This window comes from Lissotriton helveticus, chromosome 12 (assembly GCF_964261635.1).
Source record: "Lissotriton helveticus chromosome 12, aLisHel1.1, whole genome shotgun sequence".
NCBI lineage: Eukaryota > Metazoa > Chordata > Amphibia > Caudata > Salamandridae > Lissotriton > Lissotriton helveticus.
In genome coordinates, this window is record NC_136073.1 from 285,212,790 (window position 1) to 285,235,585 (window position 22,796).

General features: G+C 42.0%; 1 protein-coding gene across 1 annotated transcript in view; it reads right to left on the reverse strand.

Moving 5' to 3' along the window:
- Positions 1 to 22,796, reverse strand: part of LOC144798009 (ATP-binding cassette sub-family C member 12-like) — a 2,245,771-nt gene that overhangs the window by 1,606,908 nt on the left and 616,067 nt on the right. Inside the window, exons 7-8 of the mRNA XM_078668799.1 lie at positions 5,798 to 5,945; positions 4,474 to 4,622 (exon numbers count right to left, since the gene is read on the reverse strand). Of these exons, the coding sequence (XP_078524925.1) occupies positions 4,474 to 4,622; positions 5,798 to 5,945 (297 nt within the window). The remainder of the gene's footprint in view (positions 1 to 4,473; positions 4,623 to 5,797; positions 5,946 to 22,796) is intronic.

Below are 22,796 nucleotides of genomic sequence, written 5' to 3' on the forward strand. Positions count from 1 at the left end.
GACCTCTACGCTATCCAACACTTTTGCTAATGTTGAACTCACTATAGTTGTAACAATAAATTTTAAACATTTTCTAAAATGTTATATATGTTTATTTAATAATATGTTTATATATATATATATATATATATATATATATATATATATATATATATATATATATATATATATATATATATATATGTGTGTGTAATTTTTGGTGATATAATTTTTTTAATTATATAAATTATTTATTAAAATTACATTTTTTTATTAATTATTTCTAAGTTTATATTAAATATATTTATTACTATATTAGTTTTAACTTAATTTTAAGACATTTAAAAAAATCGATATTTTGACAGTCTATATTTTTGTAAGTCGATATTTTGGAGTCGATATTTTGGTACTTACCTGTTTGAAGATAGGGAGTCGATATTTTGTCAATCGATATTTTTTACTCGATATTTGTGTATCTCGATATTTGTGTCGTCGATATTATGTCAGTGATCCAGTCTCAATAGTGGCTCGAGGGTTAATGTTGTTGTGTTCAGGGATAAAGAAGTTGAATATCATGGGATCTACCTCTGCCAAAAAACAACCGCAACCTTGTCAAACCTGGAAATTTGAATTCGGATTTCACTGTTTTTTATTATTGTTGTTGATTAACATTTTACCTATAAATAAGGTTATATGTGCTTGGAAAGGATTAAATCGGGAGGACAGATTATGTGATCTTTGTATGACCAGCACTAATATCTTAACCAGGTGCTATTTGTTTGACCTTCATTGCACTTTGACTGTTACCACCTATTGAAACCACTATTCCTTGAAATATGGGGTTTGTTCAATGAGTGAAGCATTGCATTTTATTCTTCCTTCATTGAATAAAATTGAGTGTTTTTATAGTTTTCTAAAGTTGTAAAAATCATGTTACTTTATGTTATTATTGATGTGGGTTTCATAGAGATGTAAATCATTATAAATACATTGAAATTGAAAAAAGTTGAGAGTTGAGGAATTTTCGGAGTCAATGATAAATATGAGTAGAGGGAAAACCCGGGGTTCCAATGACCTCCCAAGCAAATTTGTGAAGTTCCTGTCCTCTATTGTAATATAACACTAGGAATAGATGAGGCGACAAATGTGCATGGCTGCTACTCCAGTGGTCTCAAAACCAATCTCTCTCATTAATACAGAGGCAAAATTCTAGTCATTTCTGGCTAACCTCCCTGTCAAGGTAATTTCCACTCCACTACATACTGACCAAATTGGCTTCATGTCTTCAGGGACTAGACATAACTTGAGGTGGATTCACTTGACCTATGACCCAAGTTGACACCTTACCTGGCTTTTCTAACTTTTATGCTGGATCTTGCCCAAGACCCATAGCCTCATATGTTGAGTCATGGGAACCCTTCTGGGTAGCTATGTGCTTTGTAAAACTATGGGACCTATTACGCTGCAGTTGTATAAGGCTCATTTGCATTATAGTACGTAGGTCTGATTCCTTTCAGACAGCCTCGTTATAATGGAGGTGTTCTGAAAGGAATATGACTGGTCATTCTGGCTGGCTCCTGATGGGCTGAGAGAGTCCCCCGACCTGTTGGAAATGCTGCCAGTAATCCCAAGGCTGGTTCTTACCGCACTTGGGATTACATTGTTGATTTTCGGCAGTCTTAAAGTGCCAGCCTTTTCGACACAGAAAGGCTGTCGGAACTCGCAATTGGTGGCCCCCAAATGCAAGTTTTTCAAATTTCAGTTGTTCAGAAAAAGTGTTTAAGATCCGGAGGGAGACTATTTCACATAACCTGGGGTTTTAGGGTTATCAACCTTGGCCCCTCCAGTTCTTGAATGGTGACAAGGAAAGGACAGAGGGATCTCAATTGCTCTATCCGTTTTATTCTCTCCTTCTGGTAGTCATTAGATGTATGGAAGCTAAATGCATGGGACCGTTGGGACAGTGAGGGTTTTCCACAGACTATTTAGGTCTTGAAAGAAAGATGTCTGACACAGAAAAAGCAACATATGGCATCATTGTCTCTGGAATCTAATCATCTAAATGGAATTAATAGACATACATTTTGAGGTTTGGTTGAGGTAGCAGCAACTAAACAAAAAAGCTTAAATGGGGTTGGCAATAAGGCTAACAAGTTATTTGAAAACATGAGCAGGGGACCCTTTGGGTTCCAAAGATTAACCATGATATGAGTAGTCTGGTCATGCCTGGTCATGTATGCAGAGATTGCTACAGGATTGGCAAACTTCGGCTCACTCTATGGTACTCGGATAATAAGTGACAATCCTGACCTGTGTAGCGATTGCAATTAACTTTTATTGTATTTTAGGAAAATATAATTAAACTAAATGATATTATGCTCCTTTGGAATTTTCCCAAATTGTCAGCTTTAGTTTACTTCCATTATTTAATTGCGTAATTTTTTACTCCAGCATTATGTTTCTTCTTAGGCAGGAACCTGCCCTTTGCTTATTTATAACACTCCACAAATTATCTTTTTCTCACATGGTTTATCCTTGAGTTTTGTTAAACTCATGCTTGAGGAATTCTCAAACCGTGTTGAGTCTAATTCAAAGACCCCCATTACACAAACTGAGTTGCAAAACAGAACATAAACAATTCATAATGCACAATATTAACAATATGATATGAGTCCATACTTTTTTTAGTTATCTTGTGAACAATGTTAGACACAGTTGAACCTAATGCTTGAAATAAGCCTTTTTCTACATATAATCAAGATGTATCATGATAATTGAGAATGCAATCAAGTCAAAGAAAAACCTTTAACAGTAGAAGTGTGCTGCACTCAATTGTGATGAACGACTGTGTAAGGATCCTCTTATAGGTTGCTTCTTATATAGTGGCTAAACAAACATGTATTTGTTACTACCTAAAAGAACAAGTGCCAGCCATATACTATGCCAACAACATTGACAATAATGATACTAATGGCAACGGCCTCCAAAGAAATCTTAAAATATATGGGGATTCTATAGCCCAACTCAAATTAGTGGCGCTCCAGCTCAGACAAACTCATGGGTCTCTGTCCCAGTTAGAGGTGTGGAAACCACTCATCAACCTCTGGTACAACCACAGTTGGTGAAGAGGCAGGCCATCAATTGTGGAAGCTCATTAACAACTAGTTCACTGCCTCTAAAACACTGAAAACCCATCCTTTCCAGGGCAGGCTTCCTGAAAGAGATTTCTGCTGTCTGAATTCACCATGATCAGTATGGCGTGACCCATGTTGGCAAACTCAATAATGGCCCTCTCGTACAGAAAGAAAACACATAGGCAACATGCCTAATTAAATTATTAAGCTATTTATCAGCCTAAAGATGATTCTGGTGATCAGTCAGAAAAGGTAATAGTAAAGGTAATGTGTGCCTGGGAGCAAATACATTAAGCAGAACCAACAGATATAAGTATGTATGTGTATTCATGGATCATGTGTGTGCAAAGAAGGAGGTGTAGGAGGCCACAAAAAAAACCTCTGTTTACAGTGCATAAGTAAAATGCACTCCCTACTTGTCTCCAAATAAGTTTCAATACATAAGAAATACTGTTCATAGTAATAAATATTCAACCTGAATATATTCCTTGCTCTAAAGAGATCATAGTGTTCATCCTTTTACACAGAGCACTGAGGCATTCACATCACAGAGCAGTATCTTTCAGTGTATAGAATATTGCTTTTCTCTAGTGAACTGGTTATATTATGTGACTGTGTCTCTTGTTTATAGAATTGCTTAAACTATTTGCATTCATTATCACAACCAAAACAGTGTAACTTTTTCCAATGGCCATTCATATCCTTTAAAAAAAGAACCATTCTTGCTATTACATTTATTTCCCATCCTAACCTCAAAATTGGGTTAGCCTTTTATATTTCAGATACTGTGCAGAAAAGTCTTTCATGGGCAAATGAAGAATAGCAACACATGTAAATAGATCGAGAATGAGTCTGAAAAACCCACATGTTTGAGTGCGCTTGACAGGGATGCACGTAAGGTAATCATGACACAGTTGGCCTAAATATCAGTTCAATGGACTACAGAAAAATCAAAAGGGTGTTAGATGATTTAGTCACCATCCCACTTGTCTGACTACAAGGCCTTCAGAAGATAATAAGATGACTGAACCATGCTTATCATTGTCACATGTTGATAGATGTGAAAGTGAACCATATTACCATCTGAACTGACCGATTCCATAACCATTGTCATAACCTAGGATAATGATTCATGTTCCTAACAGAAGAGTGCCAGGATCGTAGGTATGCCTATAATCCTGCTGCAAATCAAAACTTTTGAGAGCTACTTTCAGTTCTTGTTACCATTTTTCACGATTTCTAAAGTGTTTTGCTTAAATGTACTGATCTTGAAAGTACAGAAGGAAATCTGGCGCACAAGAATGGCCCAACATACTCAATCTCTTTATAAATGAGAGAAGAACGTTAAGGAAAGTCTTACAGTGGATGTAGTTAGTTCTTGCTTCAGAAGGGTGTGGGCAACAAAGGTTGAGACATTTGCCAGGCATAAAACCACATAAAGGATAGAAATATTGATACTCTGCACATATCCAGCTTTTTCCATCATCTTCTTTTCTAATTTTCTCATACCTGCAAATATATTTACATGATGAAATTGTAGAGGAGATTTTACATTTGTAATGATACAAACAAGTAAGTATGGGAACTTTATTGTTTAGTCAATGAAAACTGTAACAACTGTGTACAAATAGCAAATAAATATGCAGTTAAAACAGAATAGAGTTGTGTTGTCCAATTTTCTTACCATGTGAGATATCGTACATTCACTAATCTTTTACAGTTCTATGATACCACAAAAATAAAATTGTGGCGGATTCAACTGGAAATGCTGACCCTATTTCCTGAATAGCTGCTGTTAGAATTGCTGGAGCAATCTTTTCATCTGTTTCCCTGTCTGAATGACAGCAGGCAGGGAAACAGATGAAAACTCAGATTCCAGCGAGCAGGAGCAGTTTTACAGCTCCTGCCTGATGTAAGTAGAGTAGTGTTTGCTCTAGCTTGGCGGGTGCTGTCAGCTCCAGCAAAGCAAAAGCAAACTGCTATGTCACTGGGGTGGGCACCTCGGGACCTAGAAGGAGCTGGCCCTAGGGGCCCTGGGCGTGGTAGTCCCCAGGGCCAATAATGGCTCTATTCCTTTAGAATGCATAGGCCAACCCCGGGCAGGTTGTGGTTCCTGGGGCTATATTTGGACAAGGGAGGAGGGCCCAGGTTGTCTCCCTCCTCAGGGCTGTTAGAACCTCAGAAGGAAGGATGCGTGACCCTCCTCTATTTCGTTTAAGACTCAGCCAGCACCGGGGAGGGAAGTGAGGGAGGGTAAAAGGCAAAACGTTTGGGAGTAACCCTGCAGAGAGGGCCAAGTCCAACAAGTGGTCATATTTGTCTGCGGTTTAAGGTAAAGGTCCTTGTGCTGCAGTGTAATCTGAAGATAGACCGTTAGTCATGCAGGTGATGATTAGTATGCAAATGTATGAAAAAAATCAAAATGTAACATTTTAATTGCACATTTTACTAAAAGTGTGTATACATATGTAGTGTACCTTTTCACACATTCCTCTAAGTTTTTCAGGTTTTTCAGTTTTTACGATTTTTCTTCATTTGTATATGTTTATTGGAGCATGGAGGTTATTAAAATAGCATGCAGGGTACATGATTGAAAACTGCAGCAGTCTAAAACATTCAGCATTTTAAAGATCTAATTTTATTAAATATGCCAAAAACCTTTCTATATTGTATATTTAACGTACCTTGAACCGTTTCTGCAAATGACTTTTCCCAAGCATACATTTTTATTAATTTGATGCAAGTTAGGACTTCATTAATGGTTCGTACACGTCGATCAGTCACTTTAATAGCTTTTCTTCGGAACACTAAAATAAGATTCGCCAAGAGCATCTGGAACAAAAATAAATCATTTGTTAACTGCATGTGGTTTCATGCTCCTATCACACGTAGTGGAATCTGTATGCGATCCGTGATGTCGACTTGATGGACTTGGAGGGCAAGCAGCTCTGATTTGTATCCAGCTAGTGAGCAAAGGATCTAGTCAGTGCTTACTTTTAGCCTGTGGTTTCCAGTGATTGGCACCGGCACTTAATTGTCAGCACCAGCACTTATTAATGTCTGCCAAATGGTGGCATTGTTTGTCTTATTGTCAACAAGTCCAAGAACAGATGTTTGTTAATTAAATATAGCTTAAAAATGACTATTAGTTTCCTCCCAATCCATTCTTTCAGTATTTCCCTATTATGTAAAGCATAATATCCAGGTAAGAATCCACAAATCATTAAGTACCCTCCCTGGCCAAGGATCCACAATTCTATAACCACAAAACCTGGGTCAGTGTCCACAATTCTTACAGCAGCATCCCAAACCAGTATCCACCATTCATAAAGCACCACCCCATCGGCTAAGATCCACAAATCAGAATCCATAATAAATAGAGTACCACACCACTTCAGGGACAGGATCCACAATTATAAAGCAGCATCTACGGGCCAGAGGCCACAATTCATGGAGAACCACCCCTAGGCCAAGATCTATAATTCATAAAGCAGCATCCATGGGCCATGATCAACAGTACATAATACACCATACCCTAGTCAGGATACAAATCCTTTAAGCTCCATAATCAAATCAGTATTCACAGTTCTTACAGCAACATCGTCTCACCAGATCCACAGTTCCTAAACCACCCTTCCCAGACCTTGATTCATAATTCATAAAGCACCATCCCTGAGACCAGGATCCCCGGTTCAGAAAGCCCCATTCTCAGGCCAGTAAAGCAAATTCTTAAAGCACCATTAGTGAGTCAGTATCCACAGTTCCTAAGGTACCATCCACTGGCCAGGATCCCCAATTATACACAATTATTAAAGCACTATTCCTGGGCCAGCATCCACAGTTTAGAAAGAACCATTTCTGGGCAAGGAACTGCAGTTAATAAAATACCATTCCAGGGCCTAGAACCAAAATTCATGAAGCACCATCCCCTGGTCAGTATCCACAATTGCTCAATCTGCTGAGTACCGCAGTCGGGAGATATTCTTTTGTGCCCTAGTGTTTCAAGTACAGGTGCTGAGAGTGTTTTGTTTGAGTTTGTTAAGTAACAATGCCTCAGTGTATAAGCAATGCCCTTGGGACAGTATCTATAAAGCCACAATAATAAAGCACAGTCCTCAGGCTAACAGTCAATGCCCCTGTGTAGCACAATTCGGAGACCAGTTTCAGAATGTCATTCGACTATGAAGCACTATTTTGATACCAGCATTTGTAATGTCCCAGGATTTAAGTAAGGCAATACGGGACGCCGTGGGCACCAGACTAGGTTTTCCGCAGAGCTCCTAACTATCAAATCACATACGGGAGAGCCTCTCCCCGCGCCCCGATCTTCTGGATTAGAACCCCTAGCGAAGATTTTTCTTGCTTACCTGCAGAGCATGTAAGTTAAACAACTGCATCTTTTTACCCTTTTCCACACACCTTAGCGCGTGTGTAGGATATCTTTCACACGTGGCACTACTTTTTGCCACTCACTACTACCTGGTCCTGACGAAAGTCCCGCCTACTTTTCTTCTGGGACTGAAACATGTAGACTGCCAACACCTAGCCATCTAAGTAGTCATAATTTTTCTACTTGTAGTTGCATCACATACTTTTATCTTACACCCTGGGCCGCCACAAATAAAATATTAGGTAAGGACCCCCAGAGGTGCATTTTACTACTCACCTTCATCCACATCACACTATTGCACGACACCTGCTCCGCTGTAGTCAGGCGTTGAAGCACAACCAGGCGGCATTCGGCTGCCTGGTTGGACCCCGATGATGAAGCATGACACCAATCAGATTGGTGTGTGAGGGGTTTATAAACAAAACCTATTGTGCCCATCTGATAAGCTATACTCACAAGTGACCTGGAATATCAACTAATATTCCACTACTTCCACATAGTGGGCCAGTCCACATTGTTTTAAGATAGTTTTTGCCAAGAATCTAAATCAAGAATTCTCTAAGGGTCTAATCAGCTTCGTACCTTGGTTATAGAATGAAGGAGGTCTTGTATCTCTCTCTCAGGACTCGATCTCGCAGCAACCCGCAAGGGTGACGGGAAAACACTGGAGCTGGATTTCTCGGCAGGAGAAAAGACAGCGTCTCTCTCAGTGCGTCAATGGGAGGGTCGGCTTCCTTCGGCACTCGTTACAGCAGGGCGTCGGGCAAGTAGATAGCCGATCTGCTCCAAACCACCGTGTGTTTTGCTAAGGCAGATGCTGGTATATTTATACCTGGAAGATGCCGAGTTTGACGTAAGGTTGGACATAAGACGTCACTAAGAACTCGCAGTTCTTTCAGGACTCCAGGAGTTCTAGGACAAATCAATACAGAAGCAGGGGGGATTCCCGGGCTGCTGCAGGCTTGGTTTGTTTAAGAACGTGTTGTACTTTCTAGGAGTCTATGGGAGTAGCCTTGCCATATTTGGTCTGCATTGGCTATGACTTAATATGGGTATGATTCTTATGCCTTTATAAGGACATGATTTGATATAACCACATAAGGGCATAAATCGGGAATAATTAAAGAGGGTCCTAGATACGTTTACAACATCCACTCCACGTATAATGTCCATCATTACTAAATACTAAGCAATATTAAACATATAACTATGCATGTGTTTTCCAGCCCACCCCAAAATACATAAAATGCTTTTGAAATGGTATATACACGAAAAATGAGTAGTATACTGTACGTTTTCAAGCAGTGGTATCATTCAGATAATATAATTTTAGTGCATTGTAATCTTCACTGAATGAATCACGAAATTTACATTTATGAAATGGCTCTTAATACAGAAAAGAAGGTCGAGACCATTTCATCACATATTTATACAAGACTGTACATGTGCTAGAGGCTATGTCAAAATATTGTCTCTAGAGATTCTAAAAATAGAAATCTTGTTCTCTAAGAATAGTTCTACTTTAAGCAGAGTATCATGTGCCAAAAAGGTAAATATTTTGGGAACGAAAAAATAATTTCGTTTTCATGGGAGAAAAAAAAATGAGTTCCAATGTTTTATAGGTTCTGTTTATCAAAACTGAAGGCCGAATTCAGAGTTCAGGGAACGCCGTGTGCTCATGTTTTGTTTCAAAAATTATTCTTGTTGTTAGGGTAGAACATTAACTCAGATAGGCTGGCAAAGAATTCGTCTACAACAGTAGGTGAAAGTTGGACCAAGTCCGAAAAAGTAGAAATAGTGCATATGTGAGAGGCATTGCCGTCATCGGTGTCTAGATCAGGAATGCTCACAGAAGGTTGTACCTGTGTGCCACTTTCCTCTCGTCCCTCACCGCCACCTAATCGTAATGGTGAGGTCTCAACGGATGCCGTCATCAGAATAGGTAGCCGCTGGGGACAACACGCTGCATGAGCCGTTACCGAACCAAGCAAAGTATCGATATCCATAGGTACTGCTGATGGGAGTGTGAGACAGATGTCTAACATGCATTCTTCTCCGCAGAGCAGGCATCGTAGAACAGGTAAGATGCAATCTTGCCAGATTGGTCTGAATGAAAGAAACCAGGTATTATTCAGATCTCTTAGCCGAGCCAAGCCGAGGACTTTAGTAATCCGCTCTCGGTATCACATTGCTAGGATCGTGTCTTACATTGTTGCGTGAGTTGTGTTTGTGGCTGCATTTGCCATATCGGAGCAGAAGGAACAAAAATAAAATTCCTGCAACGAGTCCCAAGATGAGAGGCAGACCGCCGAACACAGAGTGCACAAAATTCGGGAAGATGCTCAGGACTGCTTCAAAGGGTGCAAATAGTCCCGAAAAAATTGTCTTAAATACATGTGCGATGCCACTGGTATCTGACATGTTTAAGATTTGGCTTAATATTTCTATGAAATGCACGAGGCAATTTGTCGATAATAATGTAGGTATCCTTGCAACTTGCAGATCATAAGTTTTTCTAGATGAGGTTAAAGGCACAATTGTTTGTAAAAGAATAGACTTCATTCTGCTTAAATTATAAATTCGAATAGAAGAGATATTCAGAGAAGGACATATTGCTGCCTATTCGTCTGGCTTGCTGTTTGGATACAATACTTGCATACAGCAAATGACCCTGGAAGTAACGCTCACGAGGTAGGCCGTTCCTGGCACCATGCCACAACAGCTGTGGTCACTTATTATAACATAACTGCCGTTGGAAAGTCTCTATCTGTGTAGCAGGGGTGCCGTGCCGGTGACATGAAAGGTTATTTGATGAACCTACGCAGGCTCCATGCAAGTTAATACCTTGACACAGAAGTGTACCGCTTAGTGAATTTTTACAGTTGTTACCACTAAGAAATACCTCTTTTTTCCCTTCACTATAACATCTATGTGTATAAGGTAAATTCCAGGTTGACTTGATGTATCCTTTACCCAACCTTTCATACAGGCCTGCTGGTATATACTTTTGGCAATATTGAAACTGAAAAGTCGTTATCGGAAATGTAATTGTACCATGTATTATCCATTCAATGACAGGTCGTTCGGAGATTGTCAATGGTAATCTTTCTAGTTTTTCAATGCTCAGCACCGTATAGTCTGCTCCTTTTTGTGCCAAAAAGATTTGTTTATCTGTAAGGTTAAAGATAGAAAATAATGATGTTGTGTTGATTAGACGCCATGGCACGTAGCCTGAACGGAGATTTTTTAACGTCCAGCCTAACTCTACAATAGAACGTAATTGGGACTGGCCATATTGTAACATTAGCATATCCTGTTCTATTATATCAATAGCAGATGATACAATGCTGTCCAGTGAATAAATTCTGGTGGACAGATTCGTTAACCCATTGTCCACTACAGACAGTGATTTTTCCAAATTAATACGATCAATTTCTCGTATTTTTTCAGCAGTTTCAATTTGCGTTACTTTCCAAACTTCGTTGTAAGCAGCGTATATACCGGCGTATATGAAACGTTTTTGACGCTGTTTGCGAGGTCCCATTAAGAAATCTCGCAAGTCAGTACCTTCTTTAAGTAAAGTCAAGTGTTGCTTAATTTCAGGTAGTGTGGATTTTTGTAGCCATTTGAGGCATAGTTATCCTACACTGTATGTGGTTATTATCCCTGGATGTTGTCTCTGGGAATATCTTGGGTCTGGCCTGTTCTGTTTGAACCCCTTTGTTTTGTTCAGGAATCTATCTTGACAGTTATTAGTGACCGTGGGCCAGATAAACCATTTTTTCCAATCAGGATTTGTTCTGTTTTGGTGTAAAATATGGGGTACGTCTATCTCCACATCTGTAGTGCTATTACTATCAGGTATGGGCTTTGGTATAGACGGTTTGTTTAAGTCTTTTATCTTGGCTATGCCAAGACACGTTGTTTGTTGAATGGTGTCATTCAGGAATATTATCTGTTCTGGGATCATGCAGGCTCTGAATAATGATTCTAAACCTTGTACCTGCCAGTCTTTTGTACCCCAGATTGTTTTAGTCTCATTGTTGTTTTTCCAAAATTCAAAACCAAATGTAGACATTTTTTCATAAAATTTTTCAGAATAAATCAGTTTAGTATTTGTCAACATGTTTTTCATTACTGTCCTATTCATAATTTTAAAATAAAACGTTTCTGGCTCAGTGTTATTGAACCCTGAGAAGTATGGGAATTGCTCATAAAATGTTTTCGAACTGCCTTTTGGCGGTGTTGGACAATGCTCCCATTGATTATAAGTAAAAACGTTTCTAGGATTAGCATATTTATGCAAATAGTGATGCCCATAATGATTAAAGCAATACATTTCTTCATAATCTGATGAACCTTGTAAATAATCATGTTCTGTACATTTTGCTGACATTTCTAAATCTGAAATTATATTATTAATATTTTCAAAGTCCCAATCATCAGAGAAAGTACTAGGTGATACAAAGTCACTTAAGGAAACTTTGAGCTGATGTGGATATTTCAAGAGTTCAACCGGGCCATAGATTTAGTAATCAGTTGTGTCCCATGCTACACCACCAGGTATACGGCTGTGATGTTCACCGATGACAGTTCTCTTTTTTCGATGTGAGACGATCTGTGAGGCTTTAGAACCAAGTTGATGTTCTGACTTGCTGTGTCCATTGTACTGTATTTTCCATCAATCATTCTTCCCAAGTTTAAAACCAAAATGAGCCAGAGCAGGAGTAAAAGTACACCTAACACAATCCACAATTCAATCCATGGTGAAATAACATATGTTACTCCAAGTTGATGAAAGAGTTCTGTAATTTTGTCTTTGAAAGTCTTGTTTGCTGGCTTGTCCTCATGTTCACTTGGATCATCAGAAAAGTCATCGAAATTGATGAAGCAGCCAGATGCAGTTCTGTCGATTGTTGGAATAGCTTCCGGATTTTAATGAATCTTTGGATTTGTATGTTCAGAGGCTGCATCATTGTAGACAGGTGATTCGAACTGTTGCAATTTGGGTCTCAAGAGGCACAAGTTCCATGGCTTTGTTGCATAGTCCTTTTTTGTTTACTTCAGGTTTATCAAATGTGATTAGTCTCTCATTTTGAACCTCTTGGATTGTAGCAAGGTTTGGTCTTCTGCTACTTCTTTGGAGTCCACTGGGCCTACTACTTATTATTGGCCACATGATTGTGGTTTTACCAGGTCGATTGACACAACTCTGTTCTCCTTTTTACCAGCAAGGGGCGGTAGTATTACTGATCTTGTTCCGCTGATTGCCAAGACAGGTACAGCTTTTCTGTAAGAAGGCCCAAATTCCTTCTTCACCGCGATCTTTTCTCTGTCCAGATCCCCAATCTTTGGAATCCAGACAGGTCTTGCTGGGACAGGTGGTTTTTCTTCAGTGGCCATTGGCTTTAGCTTTGTGTTACTTAGACTTCCTGTTTCAATTAAGTCCTGTAAAACAGCCAAACGATCTTTGATATCAAAGTTTTTTTGTTCCACCACTGAAGTCTGACAATCGAGGTATTCGATTATCATTCTTGTACCAAACAAAAGTTCATACGGAGTGATTACACCCAGAGAATTTCTTGGCAGATTATTAAGACTACGTTGGACACTTATTAGATGTTTGACCCACCCATCACCCGAACCTAATACCCTCGCTGTTATAGATTGCTTTATGTCACAGTTTTTTCTCTCCACTACCGCATTTCCCTCAGGATGGAATGGACTAGAGTACCGCAATGCAATGCCAAAGCTGGCCATGGCGTCCTTGTAAGCTCGAGAGCTAAACGCAGGACCCTGGTCAGAATGTAGCATGCCAATTGCGTATGTGCCGATAAAGACTCGCAAATCTTTTATAACAGTTCTGGCGTCAGCCGAGCGCTGGGGCCACATCCAAATGAATCTCGTGCAGGAATCCACTGCGACCATGATATATTTATAGTTGCCATCCCTTTGTAAGGGACCACAGTGGTCCAGGTAAACACATGCTAACGGTTTATCTGAGATTAGAAGGGGCGTCTGTGCTGGTCGTTTTACTGTTGATACTTTCATTCTTTGGCATATTTCAAAGTCAAAGTCAAAAAGCTTTATTTCGATAAAAATTCATTATCATAAAAGCAAAACAATAATAATAATTTTTACAATTTACATTATTACATTTTAAAAGAAGAAAATTCTATATTCCTGGCCCGATTTAGAGAAAAGAGTTTGCTCAATAACACATAGCCAGTTGATAACAAGAGTTTAAGACATTAGCAGAATAAATATTCTTTAAAAAAGAATTAAACAGAGTGTTTTAGCTTTCTGGCTCGAATAGCCCAAGCCCAGAATAAAAATTTGGCTAGGGCACACACATAGGGTACATAGCTGTCCGAAACAAGTATCCTAATTGCCACATCATGTCTCCTAGTTCCCAGCTGACGGCATAGGTTCTTCAACCACACCCTTCTTGGATTAGCGTATTCCTTACAAACAAATAAGAAATGGGCTAGTGTCTCTGGATAAGCTAGGCATGATGGACATAAATCGGTTTGGCCTATACAAGATTTCCATGTTTTGGTAAAAGTATTCAGTGGCAAAGTACCTGTTCTAAATCTAAAATACAAAGACCGGGCAAAAGGTTTCCCGATTATATCCAAATAGGGTTCTCGCCTGGGACAGTCTTTAAACATCAAAAAGTCCTCTGTAAGCCTACCAAGGGACGTGCTAGAGTGTCTTTGGGAGCAAATCCAATCCCGATAGAGCTTTTTGAGTGTTTGTTTTGGGGGTGACGTTCTGCTTAGCCAAGAATCAAGTAGGCCCAATTTGGACAATAGATTTTTCATGTCTTTTAACCATTTGATTTTGGCCCAGCTAGGTGATGCCATTATTTCTTCGAGACCTCTGGCGTAGCCACTAAGTTCTTCTACCCGCCAAATACGGGCACATAATAGGAGAGGGCGGAATTTCGCAATTTCGCCGATCTGGGTGCAGCCAAGGTCCATGAATAAAGGTAAAAGTGGGGTACTTTGAGGGAGGGACATTATTTGTCTGCAGAAATTATTCTCAGATCTTTGCAGAGCTTCAGTAGATGCAAAGCCCCAAAGTTCCGCCCCATAAAGGGCAGAGCTGACACCTTTGGCAGCGTAGATCTCAAGGACTGTTCCTATTGGTTTGAATGTACTGGAACGTTGCTCCCTTAAGAGGGCACCTGTAACCCTTTTGTGGCTCAGCAGCATCTTATCTAGATGGGGCGTCCAATCCATTTTGTCTGAAAGGCGTATCCCTAGGTAATCAAATACCTTTACCCTTTCCAGGGGCTCAGAGTTTAAAATAGGGGGACGCACCTGTTGTTTGGGGGGATTAAGGACCAGGTACTTTGTTTTATTAGTATTAATTACCAGGCCCCGATCAGTGCAAAATAATTGGAAATTGTCCAAGAGTTTCTGTAGTCCCATAGGAGTTTTGGAGATTAAGAGCGTATCATCCGCGAAGAGGAGGGTCGGTATGCGTTCACCAGCCAGGGATGGTTCGTCAGATGGAAATTTAAGTAAGTGCTCAACCACCCCATTAATGTACAAAGAAAAAAGGGTGGGAGCCAGAACACATCCCTGGCGGACCCCTCTCTCGACCGGAATACAGCCCGTTTTCTCCCCTCCTGAACCCCACCTAATTTGGGCAAAGCTGTCCTGATGGAGCCTGACCAGTAAGGATAATAAATACTGTGGCAGCCCCATGTTAGCCAGAACCTTCCATAATGAGTCCCTAGGGACAAGGTCAAAGGCAGTCTTTAAATCGATGAATGCGAGATAAAGACTGCCCTTGCCTATCACTACCACCTTCCAATATATCATCATAAGCCTAAATGCTTGCTCTATCGTTCCAGTACCTACTCTGAAACCAGCCTGGAAATCGGTGAGAATTTTGTTTTCTTCCGCCCAGTTAAGTATCCTGAGTAAAAGAACTTTACCGACAACTTTTTGGCTGACATCTAGCAAGCTAATCGGCCTATAGTTGGATGGATCATCCCTTGGGCCTTTCTTGTGAATGGGGACCACCTCCGCCCCCTTCCATGATGAAGGGATGGGGGCGCCCCTACAGATAGCAACAAGGAGGGAGTGGATAAGTTTGCCCCATTTAACACTATCAGATTTTAGCAGGTCCCCGGGAATACCATCTGGTCCAGCAGCTTTTTGTGGAATGATAGAGTTTATGGCATATTCCACTTCCTTTAACGTAAAGTCAAGGTCGCTAGATAGAGGCATATGATTAATGTGAGGAGAGGATTGAACAGACCCTCTCTCATTGGGACCACTATGACAGGAATAAAGTTTGGAGAAATGGGCCTCCCATACCTGTCCCGAAATGCTGCAAGTTATAAGGTCACTGTCTGGTCTATTTCGTGCCCTTATAGTGTCCCAGAAACATTTGGAATCATTTTTCATACTTGCTTCCTTAAGGATTAGCCAGTAGGCATCATCCCACTCCCTTTTAGCTAGCTGCAGGGCCTTTTTATGTTCTCTCCTGGCAGTTTGAATTAGTATAGGGGACTTCCCTTTGACTGCCTCTATTAGGCGGGATTTGGCCTTCCTGCATGTAGCCGAATACCAGTCGTGCTTGCCTTTGGGTTTAGATGGAAGTTTCTGTTTCCCTAAAGACAATTGTACCCAAAAGAGGTCCCCTATGGTTTTTATGGCAGCTTCAAAAATAGTAGTGGCCTTAACTGCTGATTTAATTAAATCAATAGAGCCAATTTCGGCTTGAGTGCCTTTGACCACTTCCTCTATGGTGGATAATTTATCGGTATTACACATGATCTTGCTCCACTTTAGACGCCTGCCACAAGAGGAAACAGTAATCCCCTGTGGGCAACTTAATGGGACTGGCAACGTTTTGGTGGGCCAAAGGTTTTTTAAGGATAAGGAAAGTGAGTTATGGTCACTCTCTACGGTAGTGACAACAACCATGTCAATAACAAAGCTCCAGAGACCCCTGTCCAACAGGATGTAATCAATCCGTGTAGAGTGACCAACTCTGTTGAATGTGGGGACACCCAACAGATCAGATCGAGTACGGCCATTGGCTGCTCTTAAACCAAACTCTAGTGTGAGTGCGTTTAAATGGATTGCACTGCGAGTCCAGCGCTTGATGGATGGGATAGAGAGGGTAGGGATACCCCATCTACTATCCTCTTCTCCTAAATCAGGTATTCCTTCTAGGGGGAGTGGCTCGTATGTGCAGTTGAAGTCCCCTGCTACTAAAATATGACCAAGTCCACTCTGCTCCCCTAGTTGGGCCTCAAGCTCCATCATTGTAGGTGAAATACGCCCATTTGTTGTTCCTCTGATGTAAACATTATAGAGGTCAACAGTTATTCCTCCCTGTGAGCCCAGTAGGGAAATACCAAGGATATCAGGTGTTCCTGCCTTCTTGACAGTTAATCTGCAATTAAGCAGGATGCTTATCCAAATAATAAGCCCCCCCGATGGCCGCCCCTTCCCTGCCTTGGGTTTCACTGCAGGTGTAAAAAAAGTAACAAACCCAACCCGGTGCAGTGGTTCAGTAGCCCATGTCTCTTGGAATATACAAATTTTATGAGCATCAACCAGGGCATTCCACTCTGGGAGACCTAATTTCCTAGAGATCCCGGCAAGATTCCAACTAAGGATTTTTAACTCGCCATATGATGGGACACCTTCTGGGATCACAGCAATTTGGGGGTTAGATGAATCTGCACTGTCCCTAATTGGTGTAGGTGGTAACACCTATGGGTATGTGAGAAGAGATGTATCCAATACTGCATCCCTCGTAGTGTTATTACTGTGAGGGAAATTAGTATCTAGGGCTCCCTTAAGGGGAAGTCAATCAACCTCATCTAGTACACAGTACCTGTTTGGATGGGCAAACTGTGAGTAAGAGGGGTTAGAGGACGAAAACGGGTCCTGCCATGGCTGCTGCCATTGATTATTGGCTGAGAATAATGGCTGAGGGAGTTGTTGCCACTGCTGGGCAGGTTGAAAAAAGGGTGGTAGGGGATGAAGAGGTTGTTGCCACTGGACGCCAGCATGGTGCGGAAACAAAGATGGAAGATTAGGCGGCTGCTGCCAGTGGTTAAGGGCATAATGTGGGGGATGTGCAGGCCCTTGATTGCTTGGAATAATTGGCCGATGGAAGTTGGATCTTGACGAGTTGGGGAGGAAGTAAGACATGGGGAGAGGTTTGATTTGGGTGGCAGGGCCACTGTTAGGTGAATTGCAAATGAAACTCGCTGCCCCTACATCCCTAAAATTGACAGTAATTACATCCCCTGATATTGTTTTCTTACTCCTACCCACCCAATCCCCTCTGCGCACAGCAAGGATTTCCCCACTCATGTTATTGGGTAGGGGTTTGTGTAGTTGGAGCCACTGAGCACATTTGTTTCTTAACTCTACATAGGTTTCTTTGGCTCCTTCCTTCAGTGGGGGGACAGCAGTCAACACAACCACAAAAGGAGAGACTTCTGGTGGCAGGCTAATGGATTTGTAACGAGCCTGCCTAGGCTTAGGGGCTTCAGAGATATTTGTAGAGTGAGAAACTGGGGTGTTTGTGGATTTTCCTTTAGATTCCTTCGCTTGGGAGGTGGTAGATTTAGTACCAGCGGGTGGTTGTTGCAAGGACGAGGCATCGCTCACTGCCTTTGGGGTAGGGATAAGTGGGGGTTGAACAAAATTGTTTCCTGTATTGGGCAAGTGTGATGCAGGTGGTTCCTTGGTAGATGGGGGTGTTTTCGCCTTTTCAGTTGTATTCTTGGTGGCCTTAACTGGAGGTTGAGGATTGGGGGGTGGTTCTCTATACCCTTGCTGCTGGACAGACCCAGGCTCATTGATCTTGTTGGACCATTTTGTATTAATAAGCGACGTTAGTCTGTCAAGTTTAGAAATCAGGGGTTTTATTTGGGCTGCTATTGTGGCCTCAAGATCATGCTTGAGGTCTGTGACCATATTTTCGATCCAACAAGGAATACCAGACGCTAAGTGTGGTGTTGGTGATACCAAATTGTGGTTCATGGCTTTAGCTTTAGGCTTCTCCTTGGGTTTAGACTTAGGCACTGCATTTATAGGTATAGTAATAACCTTACCCCTGGAATCGCTAGGCACGAAAGGGGTCGACTTAGCAGTTAACCCATCCAGGCCCGGCTCTGTCTCTCTAGGTGTCTGGCAAGCTTCTAGATCTGGGGTCTCCTCCAGATCCACAAAGGACGGATCCGAGTCCGAACGAGTAACTGACAAGTCAACAGCGCTCGGTACTGTAGCAGTGCCTATGGTAGATGAGGGCAAGGACAAGGAGCGATTGTTCAAGGCTCGCTGAGACGGTGAGTTTGCATTTGCAATGGAGCCCAGAGAGGAGCGCTTGGCGTTCATAAGGTCCAAGGAAACTCTTTTCTCCAGCAGTACAATGCTCTTGTCAATTGTCTCGTTTACCCGTGAGATGAAAAGGTCAATGGGACCAGTCACTTGTGCTACCTCTGTAGCTTTTTTAGTACAGCTTCTGGTTTTGTGTCGCATAATTGACTTGGTAAGACGGTATCAGATGTTAAATAGATATAGCCTAAACAAAGGAGTAAGCGACAAAACGGCCTACCAGAATGGTGGTTTCAGGGCGATGTAACAGGGGTTCAGGGCCTGGCCGTCCTCTGCCGTCCTTGAACGGCCTTAAACGGCCCGCTCTTTGCCCGGTCTTCGCCCCGGCCGTTGCCCCGCGCGCGTCCCGCGGGCGCGTTACTGCCACAGCTTATCTAGAAAAGGATCTGGTAAAGGGGGTGGGAAGAGGACCAGCTGCGGCCAATCCACGCCGCTAGGCACGCTGGTCCTCGCAGTCCCGCCTCTGCCCTTGGTGGTCAGCTGCTAGGTCCTGGTAACGCGCTGGTGCTCACTGCACGTTGGTGGACAAAAGGCTGAGTCCACAAGTATCAGAGTCTGTGCCTACGAGCGGCACCCGCGGAGCGGGGGCCGCGAGGCGTGGCGAAGTGGCCGGATAGGAAGCAAAGCAGGACGAACAACACTCCAGCAGGAAAGGACCCAGGGCGCGCTCACTCCGTTCTGATTTTAAAGGGAGGAGGGGGCGGGAAGAGGACCAGCTGCGGCCAATCCACGCCGCTAGGCACGCTGGTCCTCGCAGTCCCGCCTCTGCCCTTGGTGGTCAGCTGCTAGGTCCTGGTAACGCGTTGGTGCTCACTGCACATTGGTGGACAAAAGGCTGAGTCCACAAGTATCAGAGTCTGTGCCTACGAGCGGCACCCGCGGAGCGGGGGCCGCGAGGCATGGCGAAGTGGCCGGATAGGAAGCAAAGCAGGACGGACAACACTCCAGCAGGAAAGGACCCAGGGCGCGCTCACTCCGTTCTGATTTTAAAGGGAGGAGGGGGCGGGAACAGGACCAGCTGCGGCCAATCCACGCCGCTAGGCATGCTGGTCCTCGCAGTCCCGCCTCTGCCCTTGGTGGTCAGCTGCTAGGTCCTGGTAACGCGTTGGTGCTCACTGCACGTTGGTGGACAAAAGGCTGAGTCCACAAGTATCAGAGTCTGTGCCTACGAGCGGCTCCCGCGGAGCGGGGGCCGCGAGGCGTGGCGAAGTGGCCGGATAGGAAGCAAAGCAGGACGAACAACACTCCAGCAGCAGTGTTTCATATTTCACATTCTAGAACATAGTTTCTAGTCTGTTTTCTCATGCGTGGCCACCAATATCTCTGTTTTAATAATGATGCTGTGGCGGAAACACCAGCACATGCAGAAGCGAGCCCTTCATGTGCCGCTAAAATTAGTCCTAACCTGTGTTCCATGTTTGGAATTGCTCTATCCCCCACTCCAGGGATTACAGCAAAAGGAACATTATTCACATCAGTTTTGTATGAGTACTTTACTGGAAAGCCTTTCAGGAGTGTCTTATCACTGTCTTTTACTGAAGCACTGACAGCGTGCATTATCTCGCTGTCTATTTTTGTTTTTGACCAGGTAATGGCAGCTACGGAAGCCATTTGCACAGCTGCCTTCGCGGCCTCATCAGCCAATGAATTCCCTGCAACGTGAACGCCATCACGTTGATGACTCAGTGTATGTATCACGTGAGTCTTTTGTAGTTCTTTCTGTAAAAGAACTACATGTTCCCAAAGCATTTTATGCTTGATTGTGCCACCTTTTGCATCTTTGAAACCGTTTTGAACCCAGTTCTGCAAGTATTCATTGTAAGACTGGACGCAATAATATGAATCACACACTATTATTGTGGGGAATTTGCGATCGGTATTTTCAAGCGCATTCTTAAAAGCCTGTAGTTCAGCTCACTGAGCTGTACAGTTTCTGAGTGATTCAGTTTAAGTGACCATTGGTCTGAATTTACCTATGCGCCAGCGACCTTTGACAATCGTGCATGCTGCATTGTAAGCTTGTTTATCCACAACGTAGGGGTGTGCAAATCTGTCTGTGTAGATTACACAGGAGTACTGTTCTAAAGGCAGAATTACGATAGGCAGAGGATATTCATTTTCGTATTCTAGATCTTCTAGCTTTTTCATTTTGGGATCAAATGCGTGGATCCCGTCTGTTGCAGCAAGAGAATTAACCCATTGTATCCATTCTGGATCTAATGCCACAGCATTTGGAACGCTCGGTCTTGTTACTTCCTCATAGGCTGATACTGCTGTTAAAACAGATATGTTCTTCCCTTGAGCTAGGTTTTTTCTTTAGCTACAGCAGTTTGAACCGCAGTCAGTATCTTTTCAGTAGAACTGAATTTCATTTCAGCTTGTGTGTACAAGTGTGATTTATAAGCTATTGGTACAGTTTCTCCCTCATTAGAGGTCAGGTACGTGAATCCGCATCTTCCTGGGATGACTCGGATTACAAGGTTGCGTTCGTTTGCGTGTGTTTGCAGTTTTGTTTTAGTTAACATGTCTGTTTGTAATAATCGTAAAATTTCTGTGTGTTTCGGAGTCCAATTAATTGGTTTGAAATCAGGTTTTATTAATTCGTAGAGGGGTTTAACTCTCTCTGCGTAGTTTAGAATGTAAGTTCTTCCGAAATTCAGGAAACCTAGAATTGATTGTAAGTTCTTCAGCGTTTTTGGAGCTTGGAGTACTGCACACTTCTCTAAGAAGTTGTCTGCCAGGCTTTTGCCTTCACTTGATAATTCATATCCTAAAAATAGGACAGTTAGGTGGGCAATTCGTGACTTTTTAAAGTTGAATTTGTACCCTTCAGATGCGAACCCAAGTATGATGGTGTTCACTCTTTTCAAGTGTGTCTCCAGGTCATCGTCTGTAAGATAGATGTCATCGACATAAGATAATGCCTCATCATCATACATTTGTAGTAACTCTGTTACCCTGGCTGAAAATAATCCTGGGCTATTCTTGAATCCCTGTGGGAGATGACAAAATTGCCTGTGGGCCCCCATACTGGAGAAAGCGGTCAAATACCTGCTTTCTGGTGCAATGTTTTGACAGAAGAAACCATTTGAAATATCTAATGTCTTTTTATATTTTTTGCACACTATGTTATTCATTAATGCTGCGCTGTGTGAGTTTTGTACTTGAAATGTTTTGCAACAAGTAATCAGGTGTCTGTAGTCCAAAACTAGACGATATGAATCGTCTGGTTTGGAGACAGGAAACAAAGGATTGTTCATTTGTGAGGTGCATGTTTCAATCACCCACTGATGTTCAAGTTGATCTAAGATCTCCCTGACTTGTTTTTTAGCTTCTTGCTAAACAGGATACTGCCTTTGTGCAGTAGGTTGATTTTTTAACTGAATTTTATGGTGAGGAGAATCCTCATCCCATCCTACATGATTTTTATATAATGCAGGTGCTTGGGCCAGCCCATTTTCTAGCATATGTGTATTTTTTTATGAATTGGAATGTGATTTGAGAAGGCAGGCATAATCATTTCTTCACCATGTGGGCACTCCCTGAAAAACTCTGGTGGCCAGTCTTTCTCTGCTAGCAGGATATCAAAGCCTTTAGATAGATTATCCCAAAAGAGACCTCTTATTTTCCTAGTTTTGTCCCCTTCTATATGTAATGTTATTTCATATAATTTATGGGGTACACTAACTCTGGTGTCTGCAGTTTCCACCTGAATGTATTCATTTGTGTCCACTGTCTCCAGAAGATTCATCAGGATCTTGCGAGCTATGGTCACTTCTGCTGCGCTGTCTAGCATTGTCTGGGCCCATTCTCTGTTTTTGAGTTGTGTCCTCAGAATCCTCGGCATGTTTTATTTTAATACTAGCAACCTTCTTTTTGGGAAATTTTATTTTTTTACTTTAATGAGCAGGT